This window comes from Leopardus geoffroyi, chromosome A3 (assembly GCF_018350155.1).
Source record: "Leopardus geoffroyi isolate Oge1 chromosome A3, O.geoffroyi_Oge1_pat1.0, whole genome shotgun sequence".
In the NCBI taxonomy this organism is placed as follows: domain Eukaryota; kingdom Metazoa; phylum Chordata; class Mammalia; order Carnivora; family Felidae; genus Leopardus; species Leopardus geoffroyi.
In genome coordinates, this window is record NC_059336.1 from 124,700,543 (window position 1) to 124,716,266 (window position 15,724).

Here is a 15,724-nt window from a genome sequence, read left to right on the forward strand (position 1 = left end):
ATATTTTTAAATGTTCATTTTTTGAGAGCAAGAAACAGAGACAGAGCATGAGTGGGGGAGGGGCAGAGAGTGAGACACAGAATCTGAAGCAGGGTCCAGGCTCTGATCTGTCAGCACAGAGCCTGACGGCAGGGCTCAAACTCCTGAACCATGAGGTCACAACCTGAGCTGAAGTCAGATGCTTAACCAACTGAGCCACCCAGGCACCCCTAAAGATATTTTTTAGTTATAGAATTTCCATTTGGTTATTATTTTTTTTTTTAATTTTTTTTTTTCAACGTTTATTTATTTTTGGGACAGAGAGAGACAGAGCATGAACGGGGGAGGGGCAGAGAGAGAGGGAGACACAGAATCGGAAACAGGCTCCAGGCTCTGAGCCATCAGCCCAGAGCCCGACGCGGGGCTCGAACTCACGGACCGCGAGATCGTGACCTGGCTGAAGTCGGACGCTTAACCGACTGCGCCACCCAGGCGCCCCTCCATTTGGTTATTTTTATAGTTTGCTTTCTTTGTTGTAATTTTGTATTTTTTAATTTGTTAGCATATTTTTTCTTTCATGTTTGTGTACAGTTACAATAGTTGATTTAAGATCCTTGCTAATTTTAACCTTGGGTCAGCTTGGGCTTGGTCTTTATTAATTGATTTTTCCCTTTAGTCTAGGTCTCATTTTCCTGTTTGTACATGTCTAGTACTTTTAGATTGTGTTCCAGACTTTATGATTGATACATTGAAAGTACTCTCGGTTCTGTTATGTTCCTGTTGAGAAAGTTTTTGTTTTTGTTTAATGGGGCTCAAACTCCAAATTCCTGTGACTTCTGTGGTAGTCTGTAGCAGACATTACAGACATAAGTCTGTAGCCTTAATCAGGCTGCTCAAAGTCTGCTCCACAGATGTGTAGTTCAGGGATTGTCTAAAAATCTGAGTAGAATTTCTATACGGAATTTGGTTGTCTCTTTTCTGAGACTTCCATCTTCAGTTTCCAGCATCTCTGGTTGCTCCAAACTATCCTTTAGTTCTTCAAGCTTTTAAGACTAGATTCTCTGTAGGAATTTTGGTGCCCACCTCCAACCCCAGGCCTGTTCTCAGGAGAAAAAGCCATTTAAAAAACTCACTCTTTGCCAGTCTTTTCTTTTAAGTGTAGATGATCTTCCAGTTTGGGTTTTTGGTTTCCATTGCCTTCAAATTGTTTTGTATTTGCCCAGAATTTGTAGTTATCTGCCAGAGTGTTTAGGTTAATAAGAGCTATACCTCTAATTACCAGGAAGTGCCTGTGACTCATTTAAACTCTTTGAGAACAGTGACTGTATTTTAACTCATTTTTTCCTCAACAAAATCCAACACATTGAAGATATCTAGTAAAAGGTTCCTAAGTTAATGAAAGGATGAAATGACCTGTTCACTTTGTGAGAACTGTTAATGAATCCAGCTTTTCTAACAGGTTAAGAGAAATAGCTTATTTGCTATCCATATAGTTTTTTGATAATAGTATCTGTTCAGATTTGTTGCTCATTTTTAGATTGGGTTGTTTGTTCTTTTGTTCTTTTGTTAGAGTTTTTTAATATATTTGGATACAAGTCCTGTATTGGATCTGTGATTTCCGAATATTTTTCTCCTAGTCTGTGGTCTTTTCATTATTATCAGTGTCTTTTGTTCAGCCTGTTTTATTGACGAAGTCAGATTTTTTATACATTGGTTTTTCTTTTATGGACTCTGCTTTTGATGCTGATCTTACCTCATAAACACTAGGTCACATAGCTGTTCTGTTTTTCTAGAAGTCTTATAATGATAGATACTACATTTAGCTGTATGATCCATTAGTTTTTTTATTAAAGTGTAAGGTATGTGTTGAGGTTCACTTTTTTGCATATGGATATCTTATTTTTCAAGTATCATTTGATGAAAAGATTGAAGAGCTTTTTTAATAGCTGACTTTTTAAAATATTTTATTTTTAAGTAAGGTCTACACTCAGTGTGGGGCTCAAACTTACAACCCTGAGATCATGAGTTGCATGCTTAGGGCACCTGGGTAACTCAGTCGGTTGAGCATCTGACTTCACCTCAGATCATGATCTTGTGATTCATGAGTTCAAGCCCCACATTGGGGTAGCTGCTGTCAGAGTAGAGGCCACTTCAGATTATCCCCCTCTCTCTGCCCCTCCCCCACTTGTGCTCTCTCAAAATAAAGAAAAATATTTAACAAAAAATTGCATACTTTACCAACTGAACCAGCTAGGTGCCCTTTTATTAGCTAAGTTTTGAATACTTACGTACCCTGTTCTCTAATTCACAGTAAGCCATGTGGCAGATGCTCCAGTTACCATCCCATGAAGAAATTGAGAGAAAACAGTTTAGGGTACTTGTTCAGAGTTATAGAGCTACTTACTAAGCTGCCAGACTATAATTTGAATCTAATTCTATTTCCTTGTAAACCACCTTAAGGAGTTTGAGCTTTATCTTTAAGTCAAGGATTAAGATGTAGGAATCACATGGACAAAGTACAGTTCAGAAAGATGACTGATTACATTTGGAGATTAGAGTGTATGATGGGAAGACAGAATTACAGTCATTTAGGTAAGAGATGGTGGTAGTGTAAACAACCAAACAGCTGGAAAATGGTTAGATTTAAGTGAGTTAGGAGGTTGACATTAGTGATTGGATATTGGTGTAAGAAAGGAAAGAATTAAGCTGTAAATGGGGAAGAAGAATAAAGTTGGAATTTTGCCCAGGGAATGGGAAGGAGATATTTGGACATTTTTAAGAGAGAAATTTGGCTTATAAATACAAATGTTTGAGTGAGAGTCCTAAGCATATATATCGTTTTCAAAGCCATGAGAGTGGATGAGATTGCTCAGGATAAGGGGTAGAGAGGACACTACCTTGGATAGAGGACTAAAGGAACACTAGAGTTGAAGAGACAAGGGGATCTGTGAAGGCTGAGAAAAAAAAGCAACTGGACACGTTGGAAAGTAGAAGGAAAAATGATGAGAGAGAAAGTGGCAACAGAGAACATTATTACAGCAAGGGAGGGGTGCTTTGTAATGTCCAATACTATGGAGTCTTAAAGAGAGAGAACCTATTGGGGAAATTAATAGGATTGTATTGCAAGGCCTAAGAGCTGAAGGCTGTGAATTTGTAGTGGCTTCAGTGTTGAATGGTGTTCTCCAGCAGTACTTAACATTCGAAGGCAAAGGACCTTCTGACTCAACACATTGTCACATGAATGATAATTTAAAATGTTAGAAATGAAAAGATAAGAAACATACACTTTAGTTTTAGTAGAAGGCGAAGTGAAAGGAGTTACTCTTAAGGAAATTTCAATATTTAATCGCTCTCACAGCTGATTAATTTATGTGTTTCTTTGAGATTGAACTGGATCATCACTTACATATTTTGAGGGAAAGTTTTAAATCAGTGGTAGAAGATCTACAAATAAGGAAGTGTTGAGAAATTTTGAAAAATATTAACTAAAGTAATGTAAAATAGTAATGTTATAATTAGAACAACATAAAAAACAGGCTAACTATACTTTAGTATTTGAGCTTGCTTCCTTTGTTTGTTACCTTCTATTTTGCTCAGCCATTAGTGGTTTTTCTTTTTTTTTTTTTTTTTTTCAACGTTTATTTATTTTTGGGACAGAGAGAGACAGAGCATGAACGGGGGAGGGGCAGAGAGAGAGGGAGACACAGAATCGGAAACAGGCTCCAGGACCTGAGCCATCAGCCCAGAGCCTGACGCGGGGCTCGAACTCACGGACCGCGAGATCGTGACCTGGCTGAAGTCGGACGCTTAGCCGACTGCGCCACCCAGGCGCCCCAGATTAGTGGTTTTTCTTGGCACACAGAATAACCCACGAACCTTTGACCCCAGGGTTTTAATTTTAATGTAGATTGCTGTTATGTGCTCTATTTAGGGAAATCTATCTTCATAGAGAAATCGGTTTTTGTATATCTCTGCTCATGCTAATTGCAGTAATAGCAGCAATATAATATAAAAATACTTGATACAGTCTATTTAAATTTTTCTTTCTACTGATTTTTGTTTCTGTTCAACAGGTTTGATCTGTGGATGAAATGAATCATGATTTTCAAGCTCTTGCATTAGAATCTCGGGGAATGGGAGAGGTAAATACTTACGAATACTAAGAATGTATATACCTCACTTTATTTGAGCCCTTAAGACTTTTTTTTTAAACCATAAATATTCTTAAATAGTGTTTATGTCTTCCACATGATGTGGGTTTTTAAAATCTCAGATGATACAATTCTGTAGTTGTGGTGATTTTCACCTTTTTTTTTTTTTTTTAAAACCTCTAGTAGTAATTTTTAGTGAGATTGTATCTAATTGATTTGATTGACTTGGTTTAGATAATGTTTTATATTTTGATAATGAACCATAATTTGCTCAGAAAAGAGCCTTTCTTGATCCTTGTCCTGCTGTTTTATATATGTATGACGTTTGCTTTAGCCACACTTGATTGTTCACTATTCTCTCTTCCAAAAATCTCTCCTTGTTCACTGCTTAATAAACTTCTAATCCTCTACAAGACTGTACTGAGAAAGATTCTTATCTGTTGTCCCATTGCTATCTGCAGTAAAATTAATTACTTCCTCTTCTGACTTCTCCTAGATCTTTATACATACTTTATTACTTGTTACAGTTTGTTTTATATTAATCTTTTCTGTAGATTGTTAGCTTTGAATAAGTGGCACACAGCACTCTGAATTTAATAGATTTTATCAGTCCTGTTAATATATGATTTTTGTTGGGGCATCCCATTTAACTACACCATCACATAAATTAAGGAATAAAAAATGCTTGAGTTTTCCATATACCTAAAGAATATTTAGAAAACTAATTGATTATGAAAACCCTTGTGGTCACATCTTTATTTTGTCATGTTCTGTAGTACTAACATAGTGTGGACTTTGGTAATAGAACATAACAGTGAACAGACATGAGATATGTAATTAACTGCTTGCTCCCGGAGATTATTTTACTTTGGTAGATTAGCGACCTTCATGAGACTCACTCCATCCAATGCTGTGCTCTTCAGATGCAGAAAAAGAGTCCAGTCACTCCTATGGGCCACAAGAGGGCACCCTGCAGCTAGCTAACCCTTCCCTTCTCCAGAACAGCGTTTTCCAAAGAGTTTGTCATTTTCAGAGGACTGATTTAAGGGTGAGTTAAGGTGCTTAAGCATAAGTATTGCCAAAGTACACTTGTTAGTCTAGTGTATAAGGTAAAATTCTGGTCCCTAAGAAAGGTTTGAAAGAAGGAATAATTTTTTAGTTAAACAACAAAAAAAAACCCCTACACCTTCACTGCAGTGGCTACTTAGGCATTATTTACACTGTGGGTGAATAAAAAGAAATAGTTGAAAAAGGCTTCTGTTTTGTTCCCTGCTACTTGTTTTCTTTGGTCTTTAGAAAGCAAAATAATCCAGGTTTGAACAGTGTTTCAGCCTGATCTGTGACAAACTTGAACTCAGTGATTTCTTTAAGGGCAAGTAAAGCCACACCATTAACTTAATTCTCTTTAGACCCCCAGCATTTTACTTCCTAGATCTACATTGTATATATGTTTACAGATTGGCTCGTTTCCCCACTCCCCTTCTAAATAACACTTGATAAATGCAAAGACATCTTTGCAGTTAAATAAAAATGTCATGATCAGAAACAGTAGTTGGAAGAGTTTGGTTAGTTATTTGGGGGTGGAGGAGGTATATTTGAGGTTTTTGGAAAAGAGACAAGCTGGGTTGAACAGTATGTTAATCTAAACTTAAATCTAGGCCTTCTTAATGGAAATTTTAGATAACGCAGAATGAAAGTGGCTAGGGTTTAGACTGCCTGCTCTTTTGGGCAGATAACAGTAGGTCAGTGCTTCTATGACCTTCATTCAGTAGAAATGTATTTTTAAATAAGCTGTTATTCACTAATTAAGTTTTTTTTCTTAACAGTTTACCAACTAATTCTGTTACCTCTAAGAGATAGCTAAGAAACCTACTCAGGTTTCTGCCTCTGGGTTCTCTCTCCCACAAGCCTTTCTATCTTTCCTCATCTCACAGGCAGCAGGGAACCTTCTGGGATTTCCTTCTTTGCCTGTCTCTCTCTCACCAGTCTTCTCCTCCTTTCCTGACAGGTGAGGTTTTTTGTTTTTGTTTTATCCCAGAATTCATTCATTTTAATAAGTTAAAAGTAGCCCTGAGTTTTTGGCTCTTGAGTTTTCTAAAATTGCTTGTTTATTTTTTAATGTGACATCCTTTTTTAATGGATTGCCCTATTCTTGACTTTTTCTTCAAAAATCAAATTTTCTTTATTATGTCTTAAGTTGTTGTAAATTTCTCATGTACAAATATTGCATTACATATAGGACTATTTTCAAATGTACTGGGTTTTGTAGGTCATGATGTCTTTACTGACCCACCATCAGAAGGGCAGTCTTTTCTACTTGGTCATCCAGAAATGGGAACAGATCTGTATTCATCCATTCATAAACTCATTCTTTCCATATTTTTCCATAGCATGTTTTTGTCAAAAGACTTACTGATTTGTATTGTGTCATATGGCTTAAAAAGAACAAAGCTAATTCATAGGCGGTTGGACTCAGCTTCATTAATATAGTGTTTTAAAACTACAGTGCAAAGGCACAAATCTATTATAGACACACACAGTATGTTCCTGTTTATTTTTTAAATAGGGAGAAAGATACCCCTGCCTGAAATTCTTTAGGGAACCTAGAATTTAATTTTAAATCCCTGCGTTAATGTATATTATTTAGGGAATAGTCAAAGCTTAGTATGATAAATAATGCCCCCTCCTTTCTTTTCTGACACAGTAATATTTGAAGAATGTTATGCACTAAGATCCCAGGTGGTATGGTGAAGTGGAGTGCTGGATACGGGAGGAGACTTCTGTTTTCTCTCCAATCTATCACTATGACTCTGAATAAGATTGACTTCTTTGAAGACAGTATTAGATAACCTTTGTATGAGTTACATATATCTCTCAAATGTTCTAGCTCTGATCTGAGCTGTTAAGGATAACTGGAATAGAAGCCAGCTATTTGAAATAGTGTTTAACGATCATAGTTTTATCTACAGAAATCTTTACCTTAATTCTTAAACTTTATCCACCATAATGAATGCCCACGTTATATGGGGTGAATATCATGATAATATAAATTTTTAAAATGTTTACTTATTTTTGAGAGAGAGCATGCCATGCATGTGCCTGCGGGGGAGGGGCAGAGAGAGGGAGAGAGAGAATCCCAAGTAGGCTCTGCAGTGTTAGTGCAGAGCCCAATGTGGGCTCGATCCCGTGAACTGTGAGATCATGACCTGAGCTGATATCAGGATTCGGGCAGTTAACCAATGAGCCACCCAGGCACCCCTAAGCTTTTTTATTATATCTAGTGGTGGTCTAATGCTGGTAATTTTCAGAAATATTGATGAATTAGACTATGATTGAAAAGAACCATCTTCGATAGTAGGTGTAAAGAGAATGGGCTTTAGAATTATACAGACGATGTGTTCAGATCCTATTGCTGCCATTTATTAGCCATGTGTGTAACTTTGGTTCTGATTCCTTGTGCAGGATGGGACGGTATTAGGCATCTATTCTTTGTTTCATGTCCCTCCTATGGTACTCAAATGAATTGGGAAAAGAAGGCAAATAACTATAGATAAGACTTTTGTATTGAATAGTAATATCATAGTCCTTTAAAATAATCAGCCAGTTAAATGTTGCTGGCCAGTTTGTTATGTTTTATAATAAATATTAAAAGGTTCCTATTTTTGTAGCAAAGAGATCTAATTTGTGTCTGCTATATGCTTGGTACTATTCTAAGCAGTTTACGCTATTTCATTTTAGCCTCATAGAAACTATAAAAGTATCGTTATTATTATCCTTACAGATGAGAAGATTGAAGCTCAGAATGGTTAACTGGCCCAAGATGGTATATAGTAGTGATTGAATAGCATAAACTGATGAGCGCCTTGACTATTTACAGTACTGCTTCCTACTGGAAGTGATGACATCTAATGGTTCTGGTGATTAAAGTGTTAGAAATGGAGAAGATCTGGGGGAAGTGGTATGATTTGAAAAAATGAAGAAGTACTGATATCTTTTATTAATAGAAAAAATTAAAGTCTGGAAAAGCGCCATTGTGGGGTTCAAGGGAATTACCCTGTCTTTTGTTTTCTACATACACATTTAATTATTAGCATCTATGCCTGTCTTTTGTGAACTTCCATTATGAAGAGAGTCACCTTAACATCATAATTTGACCAGATAGTCCAGATACATATCTGGTGTCATAGCATAATTATTAATAGCACCCCCTTCCTCAGAAGTGTCCCAGTTTGGATATTACATGAACATCTTTTTTTTTTTTTTTTAATTTTTGTTTTTTAACGTTTATTTATTTTTGAGACAGAGAGAGACAGAGCATGAATGGGGGAGGGTCAGAGAGAGGGAGACACAGAATCCGAAACAGGCTCCAGGCTCTGAGCTGTCAGCACAGAGCCCGACGTGGGACTCGAACTCACGGACCGCGAGATCATGACCTGAGCTGAAGTCGGCTGCTTAACCGACTGAGCCACCCAGGTGCCCCTTACATGAACATCTTAATTTAAAACACCATACTGTAGACATAAAGCCTTTACATCCTGTTAATTCTTGGGATTATGTTAATTTGGTTGGTTTTGTGATTTTTATGTAGTAATTGGTATTAATCTGAAATGTAAGTGTACCTCATAGTATAGATTCTTGTAGGAATTTATTACTTATTTTGAGGCAGTTTGTGAAAGTGTCGACTGCTTGCTTTATTTATTTATTTATTTATTTATTTATTTATTTATTTATTTATTTTTAATGTTTATTTTTGAGAGAGACAGGGACAGACAGGGGAGGAACAGAGAGACAGGGAGACACAGAATCAGAAGCAGGCTCCAGGCTCCAAGCATAGAGCCTGACGTGGGGCTCGAACTGACAAACCGCAAGATTGTGACCTGGGCCGAAGTCGGATGCTCAACCGACTGAGCCACCCAGGCTCCCCGTACTGCTATTTTTTTTTTTTTTTTTAATTTTTTTTTTCAACGTTTATTTATTTTTGGGACAGAGAGAGACAGAGCATGAACGGGGGAGGGGCAGAGAGAGAGGGAGACACAGAATCGGAAACAGGCTCCAGGCTCTGAGCCATCAGCCCAGAGCCCGACGCGGGGCTCGAACTCACGGACCGCAAGATCGTGACCTGGCTGAAGTCGAACGCTTAACCGACTGCGCCACCCAGGCGCCCCCGTACTGCTATTTTTGAAGATGGAGAGGGCAAGCCATAAATGCTTCTTGAAGGAAAGAACTAGTAAAATGGTGGACAGTTGGGGGGATGAATTTGTATGTTCACCCAATCATTTCTGAGTTGGAAAGACAGAGGTGTAGGTTAACAAGATATACTGAGTTGCTTGACCTTGGTTTAAAGTTTTTGTGAAATTGGGAACGAAAATGAAGTAGTACTGGATAATGTATTTTGCAGATCTTTAAGATCTCTTAACCCTTGTTTTCTATAATATGCTTCCCCCTTTCTACTACCGTAAAAGAGTCTCCAGGGGCAAATCTCTAATTTTATTGCTGTTCCAGCCAGTGTACTGCCTACATTTTTTTTTCCCCTAAATGGTCTATCTTGAATTGTTGCCTTCCCCTGTATTCAGTTCATTTTAACTTTTCTTGGTCACAAGCTAGTAGTTTCTCTGAAAGTATTTCAAATCAGTGTCTATAAACTGTCAGAGAACGTTGTTTGTAGAATGTTGGTATAGGCCCTTGTTAGGAGAGGTATTAATTTTACTAACTACTGTGCATGATAATAAATGTTTGCAAAATGAAGATATTCATAGCACAGTCTTTGGCAAAAAGCAGGCACATTGGATAAGTGCTTAATACAGTTTTTGTTTCTAATTTTTTTTTTAAATGTTTATATTTGAGAGAGACAAAGCACAAGCAGGGGAGGGGCAGAGAGAGAGGGGGAGACATAAAATCTGAAGCAGGCTCCAACCTCCCAAGTGTTGGCACAGAATCTGACGTGGGGCTCGAACTCAGGAGCTGTGATATCATGACCTGAGCTGAAGTTGGATGCCCAACCGACTGAGCCACCCGGGCACCCCCTCTAGTTGTGTTTTAAAGCAGTAATTTATGAGCTTCTCTACTAAAGCACTACACGGAACTTTATCACAAAGACTTCCTCAAAGGGATTGTTATTTCTGTTACTTTAGGTTAGTTTCAGCCATTTCTGTGACTGTTTCTATTAAGTTTCTAAAACTTTACCCTCAGTTTCTTTGTTACTATTATTTTGATATTGAAACTTTTTTTCATGATGTATGGATAAAACATTTATTCTCTCAGAAACCAATTTTTAATGATATTTTAAAGTATTAACTTGAGTTTTACTATGTATACATGTTCAATTATTTAAATATATCAAGTGCAGTGTTTTAGTATTATCAGCTTTACATTTTGTTTGAATATTTACATGAACCTTTTATAGTGATTTTTTTAAAAAGCTTATGAAGGAACAGATGTTGCATTTTGCTGGGATCTTCGTTAGAGCAGATTATTGTTTAAAATGTGCTTTAAATAAAAATCATTTGCAGCCCAGGGTGATCCTAACATGGAAAAACTTTTCTTTTTAAAATTGGTAGAAGCTGGTTTCCTTTAAAATTAAATATATTTAATTTAGCAAAAAAATCTGTAGATTGGGAACATGCCCAAATTGGACTTTTCCCCCTGCCTTCAAAGCTGCTTCTGGCTTTTTGTTTTAGTTAATAGTGCTACCATTTAGCTTATTATCCAAATTTAAAAATTGTATCCTTTTTATTAATCCCTTCCCCATTTGTAATCATACTCATATTGACTGTCCTAAATGTCTCTCAAACCATTTTGTTTTTTCAGTTCTTTGGGTTAGTACCACCTGTTTTAGTTCTACCATCTTGGCCCTGTTGTAATTTGCTAAACTGATTTCCTTGCCTGTAGTCTAGACTATCCATTATTCTTAAAGGTTATAACTTGACTTGTTTTCTAAAACATAGTGTCTTAACCTCTCTGAATTCCCTTTACGTTGGTGAAATGTGCAATTTCTTAGCTTATCTTTAAGGCTTCTGAGAATCTGACCTAGAAAGTTTTACCAGCATTAGCTTTGACATTCCCACATCTGTTCATCCATCTCATACCTTGTTGTACACACAGTGCAGTTTATCAGGTTGTGCCTTTGTTCATGATTTACTGTATCTTCCTCCCCTTCTACTCACACTTTCAACCCTCCCCCCCCCCCCCCGTTTTATTTCTCAGACTCAATTCAGGTTTTACTACGTTCATTTTATTACATTTAGTTTGTATGTTTGTGAACTCTCTAAAAATAAGGTTACTATGCCTTAAGGAGACAAACACAGGTAAAAGCTTAGTGATAGAAGTATATACAGGTTTAATTATGAGCCCTGGAAGACTGGGTACCTAATTATGGGCTGAGAGGGAGGAGATCTTAGGAGTACTTAACTTAAAATGCCACGTACATGTCTCAGAAAAACAAAACAGTCTGTACTTTTCAAACATCTCCCCAGTCCTTCTTCTCTGAGTGTCAGGGAAAGTAGAGAGGAGAGGCTTGGATGAGTAAGAAAGTATCATTAGGAATTAGCCAAAATGTACATGTTGAATAATTTGTGAATCATTGTGTCAACACAGTTTTTATGTGCTGTATATGTTACATACTTCCATTGAATAAGTGAAGTAAAAGTGAAAATATATTTTCTGCCATGGAAGCTGTGGGATAAGAGGTGATCCAAGGGCAGTATTTGGAAGTAAAGGAATTTCCTTTTTTGTATAGATGTTTTTATTGTATTATCTACATTGAATAAGAAATTTAGTAAGTTTTTTGAAAAAATTTATAAAGAAAATCACATGGTGGTAAAACCTTTTAAAAAAAGTATAGAAAAGTCCAAAGTGTATTTTGATTAGTGTTCAGGTCTAGAATTATTAGAGCCAGTACCCAAACATAAGTGAGGAGTTATTTTATCATTAACAATACAAATTAGAAAATAGTTCACCCTGAATTTTCCTTAGCATTGAAAACTAACTTGTACATACCAGTGGTAAGTTTGCTTTCACCCATGTAGAATTAGAATAAATTTGTAATCAGAATGATACTTAAATTAATCATTTTTTCCCTCCCAAATAGCTTTTGCCTACCAAAAAGTTTTGGGAACCTGATGATTCAACAAAAGATGGACAAAAAGGCATATTTCTTGGGGATGATGAATGGAGAGAGACTGCATGGGGAACTTCTCGTAAGTTATTGGTGTATGTGTAAGAATTATGAGTTTACTTGAAATTTTCAAAAACCCTGTTAACCCCCAGACAATATTTGGAGCAAATTTGTGAAGTCTTTGTTGAAGATTTTATAAGTCATTGTAATGCACATTTTTTGTTAATGCGCATTTTTTATTAGCCCTTATCTAATGATCTACTTAACAATTAGAAGTGTTTGTCACGGTGAAGTATGTTACAAAGTTTTATTTGAAGTTAACTCTGGGGTGCCTGGTTGGCTTAGTCTGTGGAATGTGCAACTCATGATCTCAGGGTTGTGAATTTGTTGGGTATAGAGATTGCTTAAAGATGAAATCTTTAAAAAAAATGAAGTTAACTCTGATTATAAAATTCTGAGTTTCCATTAAAAGAGGGCACATTAACAATAGGGATTTTCTTTTTTTTTTTTTTTATTTAAAAAAAATTTTTTTTTTTTCCCAACGTTTATTTATTTTTGGGACAGAGAGAGACAGAGCATGAACGGGGGAGGGGCAGAGAGAGAGGGAGACACAGAATCGGAAACAGGCTCCAGGCTCTGAGCCATCAGCCCAGAGCCTGACGCGGGGCTCGAACTCAAGGGCCGCGAGATCGTGACCTGGCTGAAGTCGGACGCTTAACCGACTGCGCCACCCAGGCACCCCAACAATAGGGATTTTCAATCTTAAATTGTGTTAGAGGACAGCGACTGATTTATCTAATTGCAGCTCAGTCTAGCTTTATTAGACATTTGCCATACCCAGAAAGGAAGTAAACTCCCTGAGTAAGGTAAATCCACAGAAAGGAAGCAGACTTTGAATGTTTTTGATATCCACAAGTAATGGAGAGAGACTTAGAAACCAAGAAACTGTTAAGGGAGAAGGAACTGGTATGAAGCAGTACAGTTCACGGAAGTAACTGTATTGATAGGTAAATTAAAGAGCATGGCCTTATTCTTAAAGTAGTACTGATTATATTTTGAAATGTTTCTCGTTAGTAAAATTTGAGATATATACATATGCAACTGTCAACATGTATTTTACAAATAAGTTTTCTCTTTTTATAACAATTCATTGCAGCTTGTGAAAGCTACACAAAATTACCAAATTAACATCAAAACAAATTTCTGAACAAATTTCTGGATAATTATCAAATTAACCTTAAATTTTGAGTGTAAATTACCAGGTGTTTCTTTATTCTACAAATCATTAAAATACATTAAAAGGTTTAAAGTCTTTTATATTGGGAATGCAAGCTGGTGCAGCCACTCTGGAAAACAGTATGGAGGTTCCTCAAAAAATTAAAAATAGAACTACCCTAGCAATTGCACTACTAGGTATTTATCCAAGGGATACAGGCTAGCTGTTTCGAAGGGACACATGCACCCCAGTGTTTATAGCAGCACTATCAACAATAGCCCAAGTATGGAAGGGCCCAAATGTCCATTGATGGATGAATGGATAAAGACGATGTGGTGTATATTATACACACACACACACACACACACACACACACACACACATACACAGTGGAGTATTACTTGGCAATCAAAAAGAATGTAATCTTGCCATTTGCAGCTACATGGATGGAACTGGAGGGTATTATGCTAAGTGAAATTAGAGAAAGACAAAAATCATATGACTTCACTCATATGAGGACTTTAAGAGCAAAACAGATGAACCCAAGGGAAAGGAAACAAAAATAATATAAAAACAGGAAGGGGGACAAAACAGAAGAGACTCATAAATATGGAGAACAAACAGGGTTACTAGAGGGGGGTGTAGGATGGGGGATGGGCTAAATGGGTAAGGGGCATTAAGGAATCTACCCTTGAAATCATTGTTGCACTGTATGCTAACTAGTTTGGATGTAAATAAAAAAATTAAGTATTATGTTGAAAAAAAAGTCTTTTATATATAAATTTGTTTATTCAACTAAAATAATTGCTGAAAAGTTAGGTAGTACTAGATAATTTTAGTGATTAATAAATACTCTTATAGTAAAAACTGAGAAAGTTTGAAAACTTTAGCTATTAATTTATAGTGAAATTTTCTTAAAATACTGGGAATTTTCTTTGAGGTCCGTCGGTATGTAATATATGCCAGGTTTGGAGAATATGAAGGTAAATAAGATATTGCCCTCAAAGGATTTTTTTTTTTTCTGGATTTGAATTAACCCATATTACATGGGTCTCATAATTTAAAGTATTCCATTATTTAGACTGGGGCACATTTTTCCCACAAAAGACGCTTTCCTTGCTAAAATTACATGTGCTTGAAAAGTTGAATGGTAGACATATTTTGATTTTTGTTTTAAAGGTTGAGTGGTTAATTACTTTAGTTACCAGAACCAAATATTTTTTTAAAGCATTCCAAAGGAAAACATCTTGAGCACAACATGGTAATGAAAGATTATTTTCAAGATGGATGGTTGGGAAATATTTTTGGTATGTTATATTTGGAGGATAGCTTGTACCAGAAGTAAAACATTTAAACCACAAATTTATATATTTCTTTTAGTGTCAGATTTATATTTTGAATTTCTTATATCATTTCCTCTTGAAATTTTTTTTTTACGCTGTATGGATAAAATTCTGAAGATGAATATTAGTCTTTACCTGGAGACATGTGAAAATTAGAAATGAATGAAAAATTTAGAAATTATTTTGTTTATAGAACATTTATTGGGGGGCGCTCAGGTGTCTCAGCCGGTTAAGCATCCAACTTCAGCTCAGGTCATGATCTCATGGTTCCTGAGTTTGAGTCTGCTTCTGGCTCTGTGCTGACAGCTCAGAGCCTGGAGCCTGCTTCAGATTCTGTGTCTCCCTCTCTCTCTGCCCCTCCCCTCGCTCACGTTCTGTTTCTGTCTGTCAAAAATAAACAAACATTGAAAAAAAATAAAGAAAAAAACATTTATTGAATGCCAAGTATGTACAAATATGAATAAAGGAATTGTAGGAATAATGTCCTAAAGGAATTGTCAATCTAAAGATTCTTTCCATGACTGTAGGAGACTTTACCATACGCTTGGTTTCTCTAACTGAAACTGTCTTTTCCACCTTCCTGTTTCCCTATTTTTTTGCTCACTTTAACTCTTTACTCTTCATATCACTTCTTCTGGGATTCACTCTAAGATTGAGAAGGATTGATGCCTTTTCTTTATTTTTGCATAGTATCCTTGATTATTTTTACTGCTGCTCTTTTACTCTATTATGATTACCTTCTATTAAACCTATAATCTCTTTGAGGGCAGGTACTGCCTTGTTTGTTCTAAACACAATGCCTAATATGCAAGAGGCCGTAAATCAACATTAGAACTAGTGAATGAATGGGTGAATGATTGAATGAAAAAAATATAATGACTAATCTCTTGTGGATAAAGATACTGTAATGGAAGTGTTTTTA

General features: G+C 36.3%; 1 protein-coding gene across 16 annotated transcripts in view; it reads left to right on the plus strand.

Annotated features, from left to right (window-relative positions):
* PUM2 (pumilio RNA binding family member 2) overlaps positions 1-15,724 on the plus strand; it is a 101,873-nt gene that overhangs the window by 20,492 nt on the left and 65,657 nt on the right. For 8 of the 16 annotated variants that reach the window (XM_045447628.1, XM_045447626.1, XM_045447629.1 and 5 more), the window contains exons 2-3: positions 4,053-4,121; positions 12,217-12,325. In XM_045447628.1, coding sequence (XP_045303584.1) covers positions 4,071-4,121; positions 12,217-12,325 — 160 coding nt within the window. In that variant the 5' untranslated portion in view covers positions 4,053-4,070. Of the gene's footprint in view, positions 1-4,052; positions 4,122-5,053; positions 5,179-6,064; positions 6,139-12,216; positions 12,339-15,724 lie in introns of all 16 variants that reach the window. The other 8 variants (XM_045447623.1, XM_045447624.1, XM_045447634.1 and 5 more) reach the window with 4 other exon arrangements.